This window comes from Haliaeetus albicilla, chromosome 1 (assembly GCF_947461875.1).
Source record: "Haliaeetus albicilla chromosome 1, bHalAlb1.1, whole genome shotgun sequence".
In the NCBI taxonomy this organism is placed as follows: Eukaryota; Metazoa; Chordata; class Aves; order Accipitriformes; family Accipitridae; genus Haliaeetus; species Haliaeetus albicilla.
The window spans coordinates 21,008,650-21,029,410 of NC_091483.1; the positions used below are offsets into that span (position 1 = coordinate 21,008,650).

General features: G+C 45.4%; 1 protein-coding gene across 15 annotated transcripts in view; it reads left to right on the top strand.

Annotated features, from left to right (window-relative positions):
- Positions 1 to 11,497, top strand: part of SEC31A (SEC31 homolog A, COPII coat complex component) — a 46,213-nt gene extending 34,716 nt beyond the window's left edge. For 8 of the 15 annotated variants that reach the window (XM_069781534.1, XM_069781570.1, XM_069781622.1 and 5 more), the window contains 5 exons: positions 3,779 to 3,837; positions 6,008 to 6,280; positions 6,681 to 6,800; positions 9,729 to 9,800; positions 10,744 to 11,497. In XM_069781534.1, the coding sequence (XP_069637635.1) occupies positions 3,779 to 3,837; positions 6,008 to 6,280; positions 6,681 to 6,800; positions 9,729 to 9,800; positions 10,744 to 10,923 (704 nt within the window). In that variant the 3' untranslated portion in view covers positions 10,924 to 11,497. Of the gene's footprint in view, positions 1 to 2,078; positions 2,127 to 3,778; positions 3,838 to 6,007; positions 6,281 to 6,680; positions 6,801 to 9,728; positions 9,801 to 10,743 lie in introns of all 15 variants that reach the window. The other 7 variants (XM_069781510.1, XM_069781527.1, XM_069781552.1 and 4 more) reach the window with 2 other exon arrangements.
- Positions 11,498 to 20,761: the final 9,264 nt, after the last annotated feature.

Sequence of the window (20,761 nt, forward strand, 5' to 3'; positions counted from 1 at the left end):
GGACAGAGGAACAGGTGTTGGATAGGGTTCTAGGCCTGGGATGTGAAGCAGCACATTAAAATTCAGACAGCATAGCTTCTGCACCTCCAAATAAATGCAAGAAAATTGTTTGTTCTTATCCATTTTACTACTCTACTTGCGTCACTGGCAGGCTCTTCAGATCTGTCACTTACTAAGTTTCTTGCGTTGACAGTGAAGTGACGTAGTCCATGTGGTGTGCTCAGAGAAGTGAAGCTATGTACTCTGGATAATAGAAATCAGGGACATTACAAATCGACCGGTATTGTCATTAAAATTGTGTAATCCACATAGACAGTAGTCTAACACATCTTGCCTATGTCATTTTAATATCAGGGGAATTGAGGCAGTCGTTATCCACATTGCCTTGCCAGATTTCCTTACAAAATTAAGTTGTCCATACTAGGCTTTTTATAAAACTTTCTGAGAATTATCGGTGCTGCTTGTGTTTTTCCCAGCAGCTGTGGTGAGAAGGCAGCCAGTACAAAGTGTCAAACCTTCAGGAACCCAAACTTGGGCATCATCTCTGAATCCTGGCAAACACCAGCCTTGGGCTGAAATGCAGAGGTGGACTCCAGGGCATGGTGAGGTGCCGAGGCCATGTGGCTCATGCGTGTGGGCTGCTGGCATGCAACTGCTGCCTGCAGCTGGAGAACTATGGAAAAAAGATAAGAGGTATCTGAAGAGCACACTCTGTCCTCTTCCAATTTTTAGATAACACCTTTTAAAAAACATATAAACAAGAAGGAAAAAACCCTTGCTTTGTAAATGCAGAAATGACAGTGTACATGCTTAATATGCTTAACCACCAACATATTTTCCAGAGTAGCTGCACTGCTTAGTGAAGGACGCATTGGCATGAGATCCCATAGAACTACAGAAATCTGCAACCAGAAGTAGATCTCACCTATAACTCTTTGAATGTTCCAGTGCAGAGCATATAGTGATGCTGATCTTGGCTTTGAAGTGGTGTGCTTTTGTGTGTGGTGATGATCTAATCTGGGGACAGCATGTTTCACTTTGCAAATGTAATTCCTTTAGAGGTGGGGGTAAGGGAGGAAGGAAAAAAATATGTCAAATTTGAAGTTTTGAAAAGCACCTGACCTTTGAACTGGCTTGGGCTTAAAGATGCACTTCAAAAAGAAACAGTTCTGTAAGTATCTTCTGGATTTTGCAAGTGCATATAACATCAGTACATTAAGCTGTGCTTGGAGCTCCAGTAAGCAAGAAAAGCCCACATTTAATTTCATTTTCAACCTATCTCACTTTTTGTGATAGATCTTTGAACCTGCTTTCAAGGGAGTTTTAATTTTCAGTCTTCTGAATCTTGTTTTAAGTTGTGATAGAGCAATTCTGAGCTTAAGGGAAGGGTTTCCACCAGAACTGTAAGTGTATCAGACCAACCCCAGGGACAGGAGTTCTCATCCCTGACATTCCTCTTCTCTTTGAAGTGCCAAAGGCTTTATTGGCTGTGTTTAGCCATTTTGGTTTGTTGCTCAGTCTGAGCAAGCAATGTGTCTTTTCACATGGGTGTGAAGCTGCTGTGTGAACATTCCTTTTTTTTTTTTTTTTTTTTGCTTGGCTGGATGCAGTTGAGTGTACACCTTGATTTGGGAAAGTACTTGACATCCACCTTGAAGTCAGGTACTTTAAGCATCTCCTGGAAAGATTTCTGGAATAGTAAAAAGACAGTGAGAAGATTGTTGCTGAGAGTAATGGTCTGTCGGCTGCACTGGCTGCTAGGAATAGAAAATAAGAACACCGGAAGAGATAAGAAAGTAGGCCAGGACTCTGCAACAATTGTTAGAAACAACTAGAAACACTGATTTACTGCATAGAAAGAGCAACAGGCTTGTTTTCAGGGAAGGTAGACAAAAGCAGTTCCACAGGGTAGTTTGGACAAATGGCTTGTCTCTAAACTGGCATTGTAATTAGGTTAGGCATTTTTTCTCCTAACTTCTTGTGCTTATTGAAACTAAATTGCTAATCAAAAATTACAGATCAACTGTTTTATTTTCAAAGAAAATCTTTTTTTAGTTCTCTTTGCATTTTATCTGCAGAAAGCCTACCAACTCAAGACCAGGCCTCTCCCTTCGCAGGTGAACTAGGTACCACCTAACCTGAAAATAATTATAGCCACTACATGAAATTAATTGAACAGACATCAATAATGTATATGTTCTTCAGAGAACATTAAATGTGATGCCGTTTGCCCATTTAGACTTTAATCAAATCAATTTTTAATTCCTTAATTAAAACCAATAACAACAATATCTGGAGTTTTTAACCACAGAAACAAATGCCTGGTTTTCCTTTTTTTAAAGCAAATTGTTCCAGGGAATTAAAGCAGTAATAGTCTGGGAGATTTTTCTTAACATGTTATCGCTAAAAGCACTGCAGAAGTTAGACTTTTTGTATCAGAAATACTCTAGGATTTTCTGGATAGGGTTGGAACAGAGGAGCCCCTGGGGCACGTGGCTGTCTGGAGAAGGCACTGCCTTTTGTTCAAGAGAAAGCAGATGTGAAAAGGGGTTTAAATTGTTTTTCATTTACCCCTTTAACATGCTCTGGATCTGGAACTCATTTAACAAAAGCTCAGGAGCAAATGAAATTTCAGATAAATTGAGCAAATTCTGCAGTGATGTTAAGCTCTGCTGTCTAAGGTGAATTCATCATCTGCTAAGTGAAAAACACTGTGGTGAAAAAGTCCATTGAGCAGGGATTTGGTTTTGTTGGCTTTTTGTGGCTTTGTGCAATAAATCCTGATTACTTGGCAAGGCCACAGTAATGCTGAGCTATAATGCTTTGGTCCTGATTACATGCGCTCTGTGATGAGATGTGGAGCTATTTCTAATGCACTGGTGTGAGCTTTGGTGTACAAATCTTGCAGCTGCATGGAGCGTGCTTTCTTGGAAGAGCAGAAGGTTTGGTACAGAACAACACTCCGGACTCTGAGTGAATCTGCTCAGACATCCTCTGTTTCTTCCAGTTTCAAACAAATTGCCCTTGGTGCAAAAAGCTAGATCTTGCCACCTTGCTCCAGCAGCTGTGCTCTGCTTTTGGGACACAAAGCACCCATAAATATGCTGTAGCTGGCAGGGGAAACCTGATTTTATGGCTCTTTGTGTGTCCAGGGTGGTTGGGTGAATCTGGCCTGAAATGTTTAAGGCTCCTGTTGCCTCATTTACCTCTTCTTTCTGTGTTGTGTTGCTGGGGAACACGTCTTAACTGTCATGTATAAATCCATCATAGGATGCAATCACAAGTTCAAAACAAGTTCTCATTTCTTCTCATATCATACAGATGGGAGAATCTTTCACCGGTAACTGAAACTGTCTTCACATATACAGTCTGTGTAGCAGAACTGTGTTTTTGGCATGGTAGGCAACTGCCTGCCCCTTCAAAGGGGGCATGTCTGCTCAAAGATTTTTTTTTTTCCTGCAAGAGAAGAAAAAGTTAATTATTAAAAAAAAAAAAAGGAATCAACTTCTGTCAAACTTGAGAACAGTTGATCAAGATGCCAAACCTGTGCAGTGGGCACAGAGCCCAAAGGGTCTGATGGTTGGGGTATTGGGATGCTCTGGCTAGTGCAGGAGCTGTTTTGGCCCCCAGTGAAGGGCAGAGGAGCAGGCAGGTGAGGACAGGCTCTGCCAAGCCCCTGCCATCAGAGCTGTGGCAGGGAGATAGCCCAGCTGAGCTCAAGCAAGCATCACTACTGTCCTCTGAGGTACTTATGGTCTCTGTTTTCTTTCTGTTACAGGGCCTCAGAATGGCTGGAATGACCCTCCTGCCCTGAACAGAGCTGCCAAGAAGAAGAAGGTAATCTAGGAAATCCTGTCTCAACACAATTGAGTGCTGACCACTTGAAAAGTAGTAACTTAAGCTGCTCCTGGGAAACGTATTGGCAGGAGAAGGAAAAAGAAGGGTTAGCATCAAACAAAAGCTGCACCTCATGAGCAGAAATGGCATTTATGCCTCTCCAGTATGCATTATCTCTCTCAAAATATTTAAGCCTCTAAAGAGACAGTGGCTTTTTGCTAAAGTTGTGGTTGTTAATAACAACATTGATCCTGGTTTGAGGGAAGAAAATACCTCAGACTATTTTCATCTGCAGTAAAGCTGATGAGTTTTGCAGGAGATGATACTTAGGCGAAATGATGAGGCTGTGCAAATTGTTATAGATTACTGACTTTGCTGGAGCTGAAAGCAATTTATCCTGATTAAGGGTTTGACCCTGAGAGATCTGCTAAGAGTAAGACAATTTTTGTGATGGAGACAATGTAGTTTTGTAAAACGGTTTTAGATTGCAGCAGGACAGAATAACTGGGGACACTTGGTGCAGAGTGAGCCTTTTCATCCCTTGGTGCTGCCCTAGTCTTGCATATCTCCACAGCAGTCAGTGTCATCCACTGCTCGCTGATCCTGGTGCATTTGGGAAGCAAGAGTTAGTCTGGAGTGTGTAAAGCATGGGGAGAAAAAAAAAAAAGTTGGACCAGGCAAGATAAGGTCTGGGTGAAGGTTAAGGCAGAAGTCTCCTTTACCCTTTGGATTTTGGTCTCTGCAGTTCAAGATGAAGAAGCTTTTGGGGGATGGATAGGGGATACTTTGTGTGCTCCTGAGTGCTGGGATGTTTGTTGCACAGCAGGTGGCATGCTGCCTTTTGGGGCTTCAGGCTCTTAAGTAAAAGGAGGGAAGTTGTCAGTGAGAATAACTGCTGGACCTGAGAGCTCAAGAAGCAGTCTTCTGCAAACAGGGTTTTTGCTACTGCTGTGTGTGTGTGTCACAGCCAGAATTTCTGCTATAGCCAGGGTTTGAGGGTTGGCTCCCTTCTAAATGAGGAGTTGTGTTTGTTGCATTCCCTGTTGGGTATATAACAAACCTCTGTCAGAAATTTTTCTGTTTGTTTCCCTTATGTCCACTGTATGTTGTGGTTTAGGATATTATAAAATGACTCACTACATGGACTGTTGTAAAATAGAAGAACCATCTGGCATTTCAAGCCACAGCATAACTTGCAATTGTTTTCTACCTAAGAACTTATCCACCACTCAAAAGTTTATTGTTGTGATTCATTGCTTTTATAACTGACTTTGGTGCTGCATTGGGAATATTTTTCTTGCTGTGCCAAACCACTAGCTTAATTCTGGCATCATTCATTCAGGGTAGCATTCAGGGTTCTGTAATCTTTCCTTTTTTTCTATGCATGCCCAAAGAAATGTGTGTCTTCCCATGGGAGCTCTTTCTTTTGTTTGGATTACTGTATGATGCATAGCAGAGGCCAGTACCTCATTCTGTTGTTTCTTCCCTGTACCAAATAGTTCCAAAATGCCCCTGTGTAAAGACTGGCAGATGCTTAGGGATGAATCTGAAATGTGCTCATAATCTGTCTTAGCACAAACCTGTTTGCCAGAAGCTTGAAAGGCTTTCAGAAGCTTTATTGTTGTGTGTTGCTAGCTGTGACCTGTGTACTGCACAGACAAAAAAAAAATGTACCCTTGAAAGGGAGACACAAAAATCTAAATATAATGACCCAATAGTAAGAATAGATGTAGGCGTGTGTTAGTTTTCATTAGTGCAACTCTTCTGTTAGTGCTGGTCTGCCAAACCTCTGGTTTGTGCCCTTAGCAGAAGGAGAGTGGCTCTGATTTGAGGTGGCTGTAATCAGCTCTTGTGGCCAGCTGCAGGCTGAGCAGGCTGCTCCTGCCCTGCACGGGCACGAGGACAGGCAGAGTGCACAGGACTGGAAACACTGGAGGATATTACTGCACCAGGGCACTTCTTACTCTGCAGCTGCAGCCAGAGGAATAGGTTTGTTTAGCCACAGTGAAATGCTGTATTGCCTACCCATTATTTCTATATTCTGGGGGCTCAGCACTCTGCTTGGCAGAGCTCTCAATTGCTGCGGGTTGGGAAGTCTGTAGGAGCTGCATATTGTGCTCTGCCTGTGGCAGCCATGGCAGCATAAATGCACTGTTTGTTTTTTCCCCAGGTCCCTGATAACTTCCTGCCCCCGGTTCCCATCACCTCCCCCATCATGAACCCGCTGGCAGATCCACAGTCTCAGATGCAGCAGCCTCCGGCTCCAGCACCACCCACAGCTGCACCCAGCTTCCAGCCTCCGCACCTCCCTGCAGGACAGCTGGTGTTGCAGGGTGGCTACCCACCTGCTTCCCAGCCTCTGGGGCCATGCATCATGCCACCCACTGTTTCCAAACCCAGCACAGAGGGGGCCCCTGGGGCCCCAATTGGCAATGCCATCCAGGTAATGTAGCCCCAGCATTGCATGTTTTTTGTTTGTACATCAGCGGAGCCCTGCAGGCTGGGATCCTATTGGCCAGGCATTTCTAGTACCTCCAAAGTGTACTGCAGAGTCTTTAGTTGCTAGTTTTGCACCATGCTGGCATTTTGCTACTATAGTCTCCGCCTAGACACTACCTCTTTGCAGTTAATGCTCTAGTTTGTGTGGACCAACAAGCTGCTTCCTTCTGCAACTTCACAGCTCTTCAGAGGGAGCAACAGCAGATGCTGATAATGTCACCTCCACACACCCACAGGGAAGAAATAGGAGTTGTGCCAACCTGGTTAATAATGCCACTTGGTTTAGTTGAAAATTACATATGGTCACAGTGACCTGGAAAAGCCTCACCTGCTCTGTTTCTCAGCATGTGCAGGCACTCCCAACAGAGAAGATTACAAAGAAGCCCATCCCTGAGGAGCACCTTATTCTGAAGACTACGTTTGAAGCTCTTATCCAGAGGTGCCTGCTGTCTGCCTCTGATCCGGTAGGTCTTTGTGGTGTTCCCAGCCTCTGTGTTTGGGTGAATGAGCTGGTACCTGCAGCACAGCTAGCCATCACAGCCTCTCCTGAGATGGCTTCTTCCTTCTAAAGGCTGCTTCAAGCAGCCACAAACAATGTGTAGAAAAGCCATATGCACATAGGATGTGGCAGTTTGGGGCCAGAGCACAGCACAGTTGCCTGAGCACTTTGACTCTGGTCCTTATAGCACACAGCATGGGCAGCGCATGATGGTGCTGTTTATGGGCAGGGAATTAACCCATTGCAGCCTCCTCTGCTGCTCTGAGGAGGGTTGGAATTGGTTACAGTTGAGGTTTTGATGTTGATGGTTTAAAAAAAATAAAAATAAAGTTAAAAATTCTAAAACCTTCAGAAAGGGCTGTCCTTCCTTCACCTGAGTGTGATTACTATGGAGGCATGCCCTGCACATTTGCTTAACTGCTTCTTATAATTCAGAGCAGGAAGCAGCTGGTATTATGCCAGGTGTGAGCCAAGGCTCACATACGTGAGTACATGCCTTGGATTTTGATCTGTGATTTGTGATTTCTGATAGCAAACTCATTTCAAAAGGAAACAATGGGTAGCAGAGAAGTGGAAGGTTATGAGCTTTAACGTGACCACTGGAGCTGGATAGGAAAAACATTTCCTGTGGCAGTCAGTACTTCATAAATGAGCCATCTGTCTCAAAGCTTCTAATTTATTTCCAATGGTCAGTAAATAACACTCTATCCCAAAGCCCAGATGCTGACTATTCAGCTCATGCCTGCCACACGCTGAAAGGTGGATGATGAAAGACAGGCTGGTTGTGTGCAGAGGGCATTGTGCGCTGAATGTGCTTGGTCAGCAGCACAGCCTCACGTTCCTGTTACAGTGACTGGGAGCTGAGCTGTCTGAGGGCTCTGTGGCAATGGCTGTGGGAGTATATTGGGCATTCGGTGTCGCTTCTGTCTTATGTCCGCTGTACAATTTCAGCTGGCTCTGTGGTTTAGACTTGACATTTGCATGTACATACTCCTTTCCCCTGTGGGTCTCAGCCCAGCAGTTTCAGGGTGGACTTGCCCATGTACTCCTTTACAGAAGCTTTCTGAGGCCATAGACCTTTCTTTGGACAGACCTCATAAGGTTCAGCAGCATTCGATGGCTCAAAATCCTTTCTTTAAAGGTTAGGCTGTGTAGAATGCAGGGATAGAAGTCATATACTGCATGGACCCTTTGACCTTTTCTTCCTCTGAGTGCTCCTCCCAGATACACAAAGAAGGCAAAAGCATTCAGTTCACGTCTGCATCCAGGGATTGCTCTTCTGCTCTGCCAACACATTTTGCTTGCTTCTTGTTAAGTCTCTTTGATTTTCTTAGGCAGAGCAAGTGTTTGTGGCACGCAGTGCTGAGACACACCGCCCTGACTGTATGCATCAGTTATTGTCAGAACAAATGCAGACACTACTCTGTTATTACATTCTAAAGGGGGAAATGGGAACAGGAAGCAAAAAGAGTGAGGAGAACAACCAGTTTGCGCTTCTTCCACCCAATTTCCTTTGGCTGGAGAGATGCCTTGCTGTTTACTAAACACAATTTGTTCCTCTTTGCCCTAGTTGGCCATCTGTAAAATGAAAATAGCATGTATGTCTTTTCACAGGTTTTGAAACAAATGTTCTGAAGTCATGTATCTGAGAGAGTTAGCGAGTCCAAAAGAACTAGCCAGTTTCTTATCTGTTCCTCCTGGGGTACTTTTTCCTTATTTGTCTCAGTTCCTTGACATATAGCTACTGCTGAGGGGTTTTCCACACATAGCCTGAGATCCATGTGCTGTGTTCTCCTTTATGCCCTTTGCCATCCAAACAGCTTTCCCTAATTTCTAGCACAGCAGGCAGCCACAAGTCTGCCTGTACCCCTGAGCTAGAGCATTCCCATAGGCTTTGTTATTTTCTCTCTAGGCAATTGTTTAATCCAGGGAAACATCTTCCATTTGCCAGGGGAAATGGCACTATCCTAAGTGAAGATAGATTGATGTGCATACTGATTTAGGAGGAAGTTTCATTACTCTTGTGCACTGATAGCATTTCTACTGCTGTTGACCACCTTCTTTTTTGTGCTTCTGTAATTGTAACCTTGATGCTTTATTACTGTTTTATTATTCTGGATTAAAATCTTCAATTTCTGTAGCTGTTTGTCTAAAAAAAAAAAAAAAAGGTGGATAAAAAATGCATTTCTCCAGCAGCTGCTGTGGCACTCCCGGTGGAATATACTGGAGTTATTTTAAGAGCCTTTGGTGGCAAAATAATTCCAGACACATCAATGGGTGGTTTACTCTATAAAATCATGGAAGCACAAAGGATCTGTAAGGACAGTTTGGGTTAGGCTACTAGTTTTTCTCTTGGCAGTAACAACTTACAAATGCCTATTTTTACTAATCACATAATGAAAAATATAATTAGGATTTGCCATAAATGATGACTGAGTTGTACATACTTAGACTTCAGTGACTGCATGTGCCCTTACACTCTCATTGATGTTGCTGGATACTTGATTCCAGTAATAACTTTATCAAGCTGTCATTAGGCTTTGCCAGTAAACCCTAGAAAAAAATTCATGCTGCAACTCAGAGTTCTGTTACTTTCCATATCAGTTATACCAGTGGGTTTTACAAATAACCAGTGGCTTTTGGGATGCACCCTTACAGTTCATCTTTCTCTGTAGCTAACTGGAGTAGTTACATGCAGAGAATTGCAGTCATATCACGTGGTCTTTCCTACCAAAATCGGGGGAGAACAGTACAGAGCAAAGAATTCAAATGATGTGTTAGGAAAATATTGAGAAAGGAATTTCATGTGCTGCATGGACCTCTTTGCAATGCTATCAGATCAGTATGGTGTTCTTTAAATCACTGTGTTTTAATATATTTATTTCTCTTTCAGCAAACCAAGAGGAAACTAGATGATGCAAATAAACGCCTGGAGTTTCTATATGACAAACTTAGGGAACAGACAGTAAGTTCTGTTTTACGTTTCCCCTTACACCCCATCATATACTGCAGGTATGGCCAAGAACTTCATCAGTGGTGTGGACCCTGCTGCAATATGTAGCAGGTGCTTGTTCCTTCTTTGGAAGTGTGCTTCAAATCAATATATTGTATGTTTCCATGCATTTCCCAGAAACAGCTAGGTAGAGTGCTTGGCCCCAAGTGCCTGTACAGACTTTACAGTGTTTTGGGGTCATGTCATGAGTTTTATTGTGCTGTGCAGGGACTGTGCTGAGCCAAAGAGCAGATCTCCTTGCGGTAGGTGCTGGATGAATGCATCAGCAGGGTCCCTGGCCCCAGGTGCTAGCAGAATGAGCCAACACAGCAAGTTCCCCCATTCTCAGTACGAAGTGAGACACACACAGCAAAAAAAAAGCAAGCAGAAGATTTAGATGTTGGAGGTTCACTGACTTCACTGGAAGGCAGATGTGCAAGTACTCTTGAAGATCTGGTAATTTTTCCAAAGCCTTCCAGGAGGTCTGTGGTAGACTGGGCTTAGATCTCTTAGTACCTTAGGATTAGAGTGGTGTGATCCTGTCATTGTCAGGCCATCTTTGCTGAGCAATTAACTTTACCCCAAAGGCATAAAAGCTCAGTAGGTTTTTCATGTGCTAGTCTGTCACAGCAGGTCTCCCGCCTCAGGGAATTGCATCCAGGAGCTGGTAGTGAAGGCTTGCAGGGCTTTGCAGTACTGCAGAGAAGGTATGTTCTTGTTGAAGTCTGCTTTTAGACTTCCCAGTGACTGTTCCCAATATGGCGCAGCTCTGAAGATGTCTGCCTTTAAAGAAAGGAACTAATTGCTGCACCTTCCTGAGGGCCAAATGTTACACTCAGGATTTCTGTTTTTCTAGCACTAGTGTATTGTGCTGTTTTTTCTTTTTGCTTACCTGCCTTGCCTGGCTTCCTTGCAGCTCTCTCCAACCATCATTAGCGGTTTGCACAACATTGTGAAGAGCATTGAAACCCACAACTACCAGGAAGGACTGAACATCCACACGCACATAGTCAGCACCAGCAACTTCAGCGAGACCTCTGCTTTCATGCCCGTTCTGAAAGTTGTCCTCACCCAGGCCAATAAGCTGGGTGTTTGAAGTAACCCTGCATTTGCAAAGCCTTGACGGTTGCTTTTCCAAAGAAGTGCATTTCTACAGCAAATATGCAGGAAATGGACCGAATGCTAGTCCTTATGGCATGTGGCAGTAGAGCGCTGACAAATGGCATTACACTTTCCCTGCAAAATACTTCATTCTAGGAGGGCTGTGGAGCCCTGGTGCTTTTCTTTTTATTTTAATCCTTTTCCTATCCCTAATGATTCTTGTCTACAAATAGTATATTTAATGGATGATGCCCAATATTGTCAATTTTTAGATGCATGTTATACTGCTGATCGGTGGCTTTTAATAACAGATGTATGTGTTAAAACAACAAGATAGGTTGTGTATCAGACCCTAAAACAGATTATTCCCTTCCACCCCACTGTTCCTTACCCACCAGATTAAAGAGTCTGATTGTATTATAACTGTATTTGGTCTTTTATTTTATGAAGCTGCTTGCAGTTCTGTTATTACAATTTACATGTTAAATAGCTTAAATTTGCACTGGGGCAAATGAGCAAAATAAAGGCTAATGTGGTATTTTCAATAAATGTTAATTTATTAAAATGTGTCTTTATGAAGTGCAACTTAGACATTTTGAACCTGGAGTACAGTGGGGTGGCTTTCTGTTGTGTCCTAGTTGTGAGGATGTTTTTTTCTCCATGCTCATCGCTAAAAGCTCTGTTTAACATTTATAGTGAGAGATTTACATTTCAAGGAAAAGTTTAGCAAGGATTCTGAACACATCTCTGTATTTTTAAAAGCTAAGTGTAACAGTAATGCAGAGTGGTTTAAGCCACCCATACAGAGGCACTGATATTTAGTGTGTAAACAAGGTGTAAATTGTTTCTTGCAGTCCCCTGAACCTGGAGATTGCTGCCTCTGCTGCACTGCTTACCACTGCGAGGGCATGCTGCGCTGTGAAACTGCAAGCTTGCTTCTGCTGGCCATTGGAAGTTGGGTCAGGCGAGTTTCACAGCATGCTGTCCTTTCCTGTGGCACAGCTGGAGTTGGCTTTAAGTTTTAAAAATTTGAAACTGTGTCCATGAATAGCAAGTATGCCTAGGAATAACAGCAGTTGGAAGAAATGTCCAGGTTTAAAAAAAAAAAAAAGGCAGTTTTGCCTGAAAACTAATTCATTCACCATTTCCCATCAGCAGGCAGGTGTTCAGCTATTTCCAGGAAAGCAGGGCTCCATCATGTGTAACAGTTACTTGAGAAGACAAACACCATCACTCCGAAAGGTTTCCCCAGCTTTATATGCTGAGCATGCCATCATATGGTCTGGAATATCCCTTTGGTCAGCTGGGGTCAGCTGTCCCGGCTGTGTCCCCTCCCAGCTTCTTGCGCACCTCCAGCCTACTCGCTGGTGGGGAGGTATGGGAAGCAGAAAAGGTCTTGAGGTTGTGTAAGCTCTGCTCAGCACTAATGAAAACATGGCTGTGTTATCAACACTGTTTCCAGGACAAACCCAAACCACAGCCCCATACCGGCTACTGTGAAGACAGCTAACTCTATCCCAGCCAAAACCAGCACACTGTGGAATGTAGATTTGGCAATACATACTGCAAGAAGTATTATAAATAACAATGCAAATTATTGCTGACTTCTATGACAAACTGATTATGAGTTACAGATTTGTCAGACAAAGCAGTTCCATTCCTCTTGACAAAATTGAGCTTAATTTTATTTCCTTTCCAGCATTTTCTGACTTCAGAAGCTTTTATAATTGGTCAACATAAAGCATCAATTTGAAGTTGCTTTGTTTCAGGAGTTTAAAAACCAGTTGGAGTATTTTTCTTCCCCTTGATCTAGGTTATATGTTTCTAAGCAGTGTTATAAGTAGATAGTATTCTGTCAATCAGAAGGTTTGTACCTATCCTTCTTTATTTATCCATGCCTGTAATGAAAACTCTTTGCCTAGCAGGCTCTGGTATTGGCTGAATCACATCAAAAACATGAAGTATATGAATGCTGCTAGAAACTGGTTGTCGTGGTTTAAGCCCACCCGGCAACAAAGCACCACACAGCTGCTCGCTCACTCCTCCCCACTGCAGTGGGATGGGGAGGAGAAAATAAAATAAAAAGCTTGTGGGTCCACACAAGGACAAGGAGGGATCACTCGCCAATTATTGTCACGGGCAAAAACCAGACTTGACTTGGGGAAAAAACAAAATCATTTACTACAAATCAAATGAAAACAAGGATAACGAGAAGTAAAACCAAACCTTAGAACACCTTCCCCCACCCCTGCCTCCTTCCCGGCTCAACCCCACTCCCGGTTCTCTCCACCTCCTCTCCCCGGCGGCGCAGGGGAACAGGGGATGGGGTTGGGGTCAGCTCCCCACACCTTGTCTCTGCCGCTCCTTCCTCCTCAGGGGGAGGACTCCTCACTCCTCCCCTGCTCCAGCCTGGGGCCCCTCCCATGGGAGACAGTCCTTCATGAACTTCTCCAACGTGAGTCCTTTCCATGGGCTGCAGTTCTTCACGAACTTCCCTGGTGTGGGTCCTTTCCACGGGCCGATCTTCAGTCACACACTGCTCATCACAGGCTTTCCCATGGAGTCACGGCCATTTTTCAGGGGCACCCAACTGCTCCAGCGTGGGGTCCTCCCCAGGCTGCAGGTGGATATCTGCTCCAGTGTGGACCTTCAAGGGCTGCAGGAGGACAGCCTGCCTCACCATGGTCTTCCCCACGGGCTGCAGGGGAATCTCTGCTCCGGCACCTGGAGCATCTCCTCCCCCTCCTTCTTCACTGACCTTGGTGTCCACATAGGCGTTTATCTCACAGCCCGCTCCCCACTGCAGGTTCCCCTTCTTAAATCTGTTCTCCCAGAGGCACTACCACTGTCACTCTTTGGGTCAGCCTTGGCCAGCGGCGGGTCCGACTTGGAGCCAGGGAAGCTTCCAGCAGCTTCTCACAGGAGCCACCCCTGCAGCCCCTCCCCTGCTACCAAAACCCAAAACACTGCTAATAAGGAAATGGCAGTCTACCTTGGTGGGAAAAACATTCAGGTCACCAGCGCCACTCCTGATTGCTGGGACCACATTATCTAGTAAATATTTCGCAGCATCACCTGACACAGGTAAGAATGGTAACAGCTCAGTGTACTCCACCTTTCCTCCCCTGGGACTGCTTTCTGCAAGCTTGGAATGAAATGCTGGGGCCCCAATAACTGAGAAGGAAGGAGGAAAGAAGCAGAAGTGTTGCCATCTGCAGCAAAAGGAGAATTCTAACAGATTAGTACCCCAGGATCTCTGCACATGTGGAAAGGACTGCTGCACTGAACTTCAGTATTAATGTCTCCCTCAGAGCAAACTGGGCACGGTCTGGCCAGAGAAACACAGACCCTTGTGTCTTGATTCAAGGTGGGAAAGAACAAATTTTAAAAGAAAGAACACATTCAAAGGTAAATGGGAATTAAAAAAAAAACTCAGTAGGGTGAAAAGCAGGTGTGCTGGGCTGGCCTGACGCTTCTGTGATACACTGTTCAGCAAGGAAAGCAAAAGAGAATCTCAGTAATTCAGGACCAAGCTGGCAGATGGGAGGTGCTGTGAGAAGGCTAGAAAGGGAATTCAGAAGCTGGTCTTGCATATGCTCTCACTGAGCGTTTTTGGGAGTACGCCTGGACAAGAAGCAGGAGTGGTGGCAAGCAGCACTTGTGAAGGACATGTAGATTGTGAAGTTATCTATTTCTGGCAGTAATAACTGGGGAGACTGACAGCAGTGCAGAAGCAGGATGCACTCCAGTAGGTGCAATGTGCAAGGTTGTGGGCAAAAGCATTGCTGTAAATTGGAAGCTCATAAGTTGCGAATAAGAGGAGCAGCAGGACCTGAAAGGATTAGCTGGGAACAGCTCCTCAGTATGATGTGGCTTTGTAAAAGCCAAGGAACGTTTAATGGCATTGCACAAGCCTTCATGAGACTCCCATCCATGTAAAAGATGATGCCAAGTGAGAAGGGACTCAGCGAGGCATGCAGATGTCAGGGACTGAAGTTTGTTTAACAGGAATGTTTGCTTGTTCACCCAGTGAAGAGCACAAGGGAATCGGGTTGACTGGAACTGAAGAGCAGTGTTAGCATGAGAACAAACGTTGTACGAGCTGGCCACAAGTAAGCTTGGTCTGGAAATTGAATTGGTCAAAAATGAGATTACCGGATCAGAGAGAAACACTGGGGTGTTTTGAGGTGATAGTATCTTTGGGTACTGTGATGTTGCACCACTGCACTGGACACTGTACGTCAGCAACAGAGTAATCTCACTCTCCTTGCTGAAGGAAAAGCTGTCCTCTGCTTCAGCCGTCCTCAGGAGTTCAGGCCTGGAAAACTGCACTGCCCAAGTACATAATAGGAGTGGATGTGAAAACCTGCTACTACTCTCCTGTGAGCAGCTGAGATTAATAATAGTCATTAATCAGTTATGCTGCCGTCTGTTCATATCTTCAAGGAATGCCAAACAATTAGCCACCCATCTGATGTTATAAATGCAAATAGCCATCTTCGTTTACAGAAGGCAATGAAGCCCTGCCAATTTACACTGGTAAAGAATTTGGCCCCAAATAGCCTAATTTTGATCTCAGTGAGAACAGATTTATACCATGGCATTAACACCAGCCAAGCTACTCCCCTTTGTGGCCCCCAAGGTTGCAGAATTATAAGAAAAAGGATGGAAGGAAATTCAAAGATGTAATCTGTGGCAGCGTGGGTGTTGTCCAATGGCAGCTGACACGAGGAGGTATCTTGCTACTTCAGCTATTGCCACCCGGGGAAAAGCACCAGTAGGAGAGTTTGTGGGAAAGGGCAGCGTTAATGCAGTTCTTCCTGCTGCGGAGGCAAATACGTGGGGATGTAACAGGGGCAGTACTGAGAGCAGGCTGACTGGGCAGAATGTGTAAGTACTTGAGTGAAAACCTTTTTCTGCCTGTAAAGCTCTGTAATGGATTTACTTTGGTTTTGCTGGCCGGAGTTCAAGGTTAGCATTAGACATGAATGTTGGAGATTGTCTTTTAATCACTGCAGCATTTCTAGCCTGTGTAGTGTTTACATCAGATTTGTTCTGTGTTGTGCCTTTCGGGTAACATAGTTCCCTGACATACAGATTGGGAATGTGGGTTTACTGTTTAGTAACCATGTTTTCTCTGCCCAGAAGGGAACATATGCTAGATTGACTGGGCTACTGAGAGAGAAGGGAGGGCGGTCTTGCTGCCACAGCTGTTTCTCCCCGAAAAGATGGAGGGGAGGGGGCATGTTTTGGGAAGCATGGCAGAGACAGCATGCAGAGCAGTGGTACCACTCCCCAGAGTCCTGCAGGCTCCCCTCAGCTTTGTCCTCACACTCACCATCATGCTGGTCCTTTGCTTCAGGAACACAAACCCCACCATGTCGTTAGCCTGGCTGGAGACTGTTATGCCTGAGAGGGGAAAAAAAGGAGTCCTCGGGCCAGATATTTCCCTCCCTTGTCCCCCCCACCATATCCCCACCACCATGTGGCTCGACACCCATAAGGCTTCACTGTTCTAAGCCGCGTTAAGCATCCATTGCAAAAACAGGGCAGCATGTATGGAGCCAGGCATGGCTCAAAGCTAAAGGGAAAAACAGGCTTTTATGGCCAAATGTCTGCCACCGACTGATTCTGCCTCCCCTGCAGGGGATGCTGAGTGTCCCGCTAGGGTGCCTGGTGCTAAGCTGAGCTGCTCAGCCCTGAACAAGAGCCAAGGCCACCATCAGAGCATACTGAGGAGTGTAATAATGTGCTGATACCAGGACCAGTTTCAACCTGTCCAGTTTTAAATGGGGAAGCTCAGGCTAATCTACCAGCCTCGACTTGCTGCTGAGTTGGTCATTCCCATGTTTCCTCTGCTGGTCCTGCAGATCAGACAGATACATCACCAAATGGCCAGGCAGGATGTATGGATACATTTAAGGCAACCCTCACTCAAAAGAGGCTAAACCAATTAAAATTCCTATGAGCTTTAGAGCTTCAAGTTAGCCAGAAGAGAGTCTAATTAAAAGGATTTATTAAGAAGCACCCTAAAAAGGCAACTGCATCTGACCTCACCAGTAAGTCCTCACCTGCCTGAACAGCACAAGGGAGACTTCTTGGGAACCTATTGCTCAACTTCTTTGCCAGGCACACAAGAAGCACTTCAATAGATAAACATCGAGCACTTATTTCTTGTCCCTCTGATGTTTTAGGCTTTGTTTCATTCTTTACCATGTAAGGTCTTCATTTGAACCGTGCTTTGGGGTCATTACTTCATTTTTCATGGCAAGAGAAAAGAAAAAAAAAGGCCACTCTTCACAACATTTTAAATAGCTTTGCACTGAAATGTGATGGTAGCAGGCAGCAGTAGCATTAAAATGATACTCACTGTGTTCTCATGAACCATTCACTACCTTTCATCCTCACTGCCCTCTTTCTTTCTTCCAGGTGGAGAATTCTAGAAGAATGTTTAAAATATATAAAAAACAATCTTGGGTTTAATTATATACTCTCTGCTGATTCATTGCCTCAGGAGGTGTAGTTAGCAATTAATTAGCACAGCATACTAACACGCTTTGTACCAATATCACTCATAGAGCCGCTTTTCCCTGGGTCCAGGCCCGTGTCCCTAGCAATCACCCATCAGGAGTGGAGGCCAGTGCTGTGCCAGGAGCCATCTGGGGTGGAGGTGAGCTGGTGCCTGCCTGCCTCCCCCTGCCACACCACTCCCAAACTCTGGCAAGAGCCTCCCACTGAACTCCTTTGCACGGCTTTCTGAAGACCGAAAGGGGTAACGCTTTCAGGTCAAATAACTAAGGAAGGACTGGGAAATTCTGGAGCTATGCAATGTTAGAGCTCAGTTTTCGCTATGTTTCTTAACGCTTTGTGATAATAAAAAATTGTAAAACTCTTTTTCTAAGACATTGCAAAGCCTTTGAGCCCTTTGCAGCTTCAGCTTGAGAGTACCAGCCCAGCCTAACTCACCTCAGTAAGGCAAAGAGCCTCTAGGTCTCATGTTATTTGGCAGGAGGCTTTTTGGTGGGATAGCCATCACCCTGACAGCCGCTGCCGCCTGCCAACGCGCTGCCGTGCAGAGCACAGCACAACAGGCAGGGGCCAGTTGCAGGTTTAAGTGGGTCCTGCTGTGCTACCCTCTGCAGCACACCTTCCCTGTGGGGCAGTACCTAACTCCAGCAGCAGCGCTGGATCCCTGCAAGTCCAAAATGTTTTCAGCTGAAATAGGAAGCCCCACAAGATTTAGGTCTTTGTCCTTTGCTCTTGCCTTGGTTATTTGACACAAAGTTATGTTGGCAGAGAGTAACCTGTAATCTCCTTCCTCCCAGCAAGACAGAAGTGTCTTTGTGGCACAGAGATGCCTGTCTGCATCAGCATAGGAATTTGCCAGTAAAATATTCACAGATTCATGTCATGGGCAGCATTTCTCACCTCAGTGCAGATGATGGATGAGCCCTCTCTCACTGGTGAGGCTGCAAGAGGATGTGCGTTCACTTGCAGGGTGAACTGAAGCAATACTTGAAGCCTATGTGTTAAGCAACCTGGTGCAACATTTCAGCCAGGTTCAGAAAGGCATGCTCCGTCCCAGGGGGAATCACACACTTGGATGCTGCCTGCAAGCAGATTTGAGCCTGTAGTCCAGTCCTCTTGCACATCAGTGAGATTTAGGCAACAGCTGTGCTGAGACAGACAACAGAGTGAGACTCATGTGAAGTTAGTTAGCTCATAAGATAGCACTGAGGGCTACGTGGGGGTCACCCAGACCAATGCTACGTGTCAGGTGTCTCTTTCACCTGCACAGAAAAGGCATTATTGCAGCAGACAAGGCTAAACTCAGTAGGCAGATGGACACACACGACAGCGGAAAGTCCAGCTGGGATGGCTAGCGAAGGCAAGATGTGCAGAGAAGGAAGAAGGCTGTAACCTTTCTGTCCAAAGGCTGCCTCGAGTTCTCATTCCCAGTGTGTCTGCAGTCACTACACCTTCACTATGAAGGGCAGCAGACAAAACCAAGCAGTTTCCAGCTCTCTAAACTACACTCAGGCATTTTTTTTTTCAGACTTGCACATCCTTCACTTTAAAAAATATGAACCCTGGAGTGTTTACTGAGGAAATTTCCTTTTGCATTTGTTGATGTTTTGGTTGCAGCTCCTCCAGTTTCTTCTCTAGGCAATTCTGGCTCACTAAATGTTTTCCAATATTATCTTTTTTACCAAGGGAAACAGGAGTCAGATTTGCAAAGTCTTTACTTTGCATCTCTGGGTACTAGCAAGACCTTAGCCCAGCAGTCCAGATCTCTGTCTGTGGCATGTAGTCCTGACATAATGATCTATGTAGCCAGGTAGCTTTTTCAAAGAGAGGATATGTTTTCAGAGCATCACGTCCCAAGATCTGCTGCTGCCCACAGCCACTGCAGTGATTCTGGGACAAATCCTGACGTTGTCACTGAAGCGCTGCTGCCTGAGCAGTGATTTCTGGGCTCAGGGGAACAGTAATGGGCTCCACTCATGAGGAATGACACTGTGCCATGATGCTCGCAAAGGGGTGACTTCGGGCTGGCTTGGGCTTCATCTGCTCCTCCACCAGGACCAGCAAATCCATGAGCAGCAGGGACTCCTCTGGTCCCAGGTGGGCTGGGGACAGCATGATGTCCCCCTTCCAGTTTTGCTGGTGCACTTGACAAGCTTTTTCTGCATGTGACTGGCTTTGTTAGGACAGGGGCATGAGGCCTTTTTCTTCACAGAAGATACCCGACAGTGTCACCCTAAGCATTAGCACTCCCTGCACCCAGAGGACATCTGGCCACAACAAAGCATTTGTCACATCATCTTTGTTCACCTGCTTTCCCTGCTGCATTGGCTACTGTGTGAACAAACTGCTATGAACTGGAGATAAAAGTAGGATATGAAACTTGCGGTATTGCGTGCAAAGGTAACATCGCACTAATGCACGCTGGTGTCAGAGGGAGCCTTCATGGATGCGTTCATCAGTAACTCAGATTAGTTGGAAATGTGTAAAACAGTTTCCATGTGTGTTTGCCTCTTGCCAGCGTGGCAGGATGTTTGTGGAAGTGCAGCTGCTAGGTTTCAGCGCCACTTACATCTGTGTGAGCATACAAGACTAACATCTATTCCGTGCCATGCTTTAATAGCCTGCAGAAGCCAGGTCAGGATGAATGCTTTCATCCTGCCTTTCCAAAGAGATGTGCTCCCCAAGTCTCCATATTTCCTGGCTGCCTGGTGGCACCCCCGTTTCGCTCGCCCCAAGCTCTGACCTTCCTCCATTACACACTCAGGGCAGTGTACCTGCGTGAGCTTGGGCTGTGCAGTTTGCTCCTGTAAGCCCAAGGGTCATCCACGGCATGGTGTGCCCAGCAGCAGCTGGGGAGGAGCTTGTGTGTAAGGAGCGGGGCTTCTTTCTGCTCTCAGACACTGAGAGATGGAAAAGTCGTTAAAGGATGGAGTCCTTCCTCCTGCCTGCCTGCCCCCAACATCATATGGCAGAGTCCTAAAAGCGAAGCGAGTATCATATATTAAGTCAGTAGTAGGTACGCTTGAACTTAGCCTAACAGTTGACCTTGGGCACCCAGAGGAAGTCAGAGCAGGAAAGCACAGTGGAAGTTAAGTCACCGCCTTCTGCGGTTCTGGTGCCGCGATGGAAAGACATCACAGGCTATAAATCATGGAGGAGCTGGCCCCAGCCAGGGTGGAGGGCTGCCGACACGCCTGTGCCACTGTCTCCTTCCCTCCTGTCCTTCCAGAAACTTTCAAAACTAAACAAAATGCATCGTGGGCAAACGTTTTATCTGGACTTAGGGTCTGGTTCCCTCCCCATGC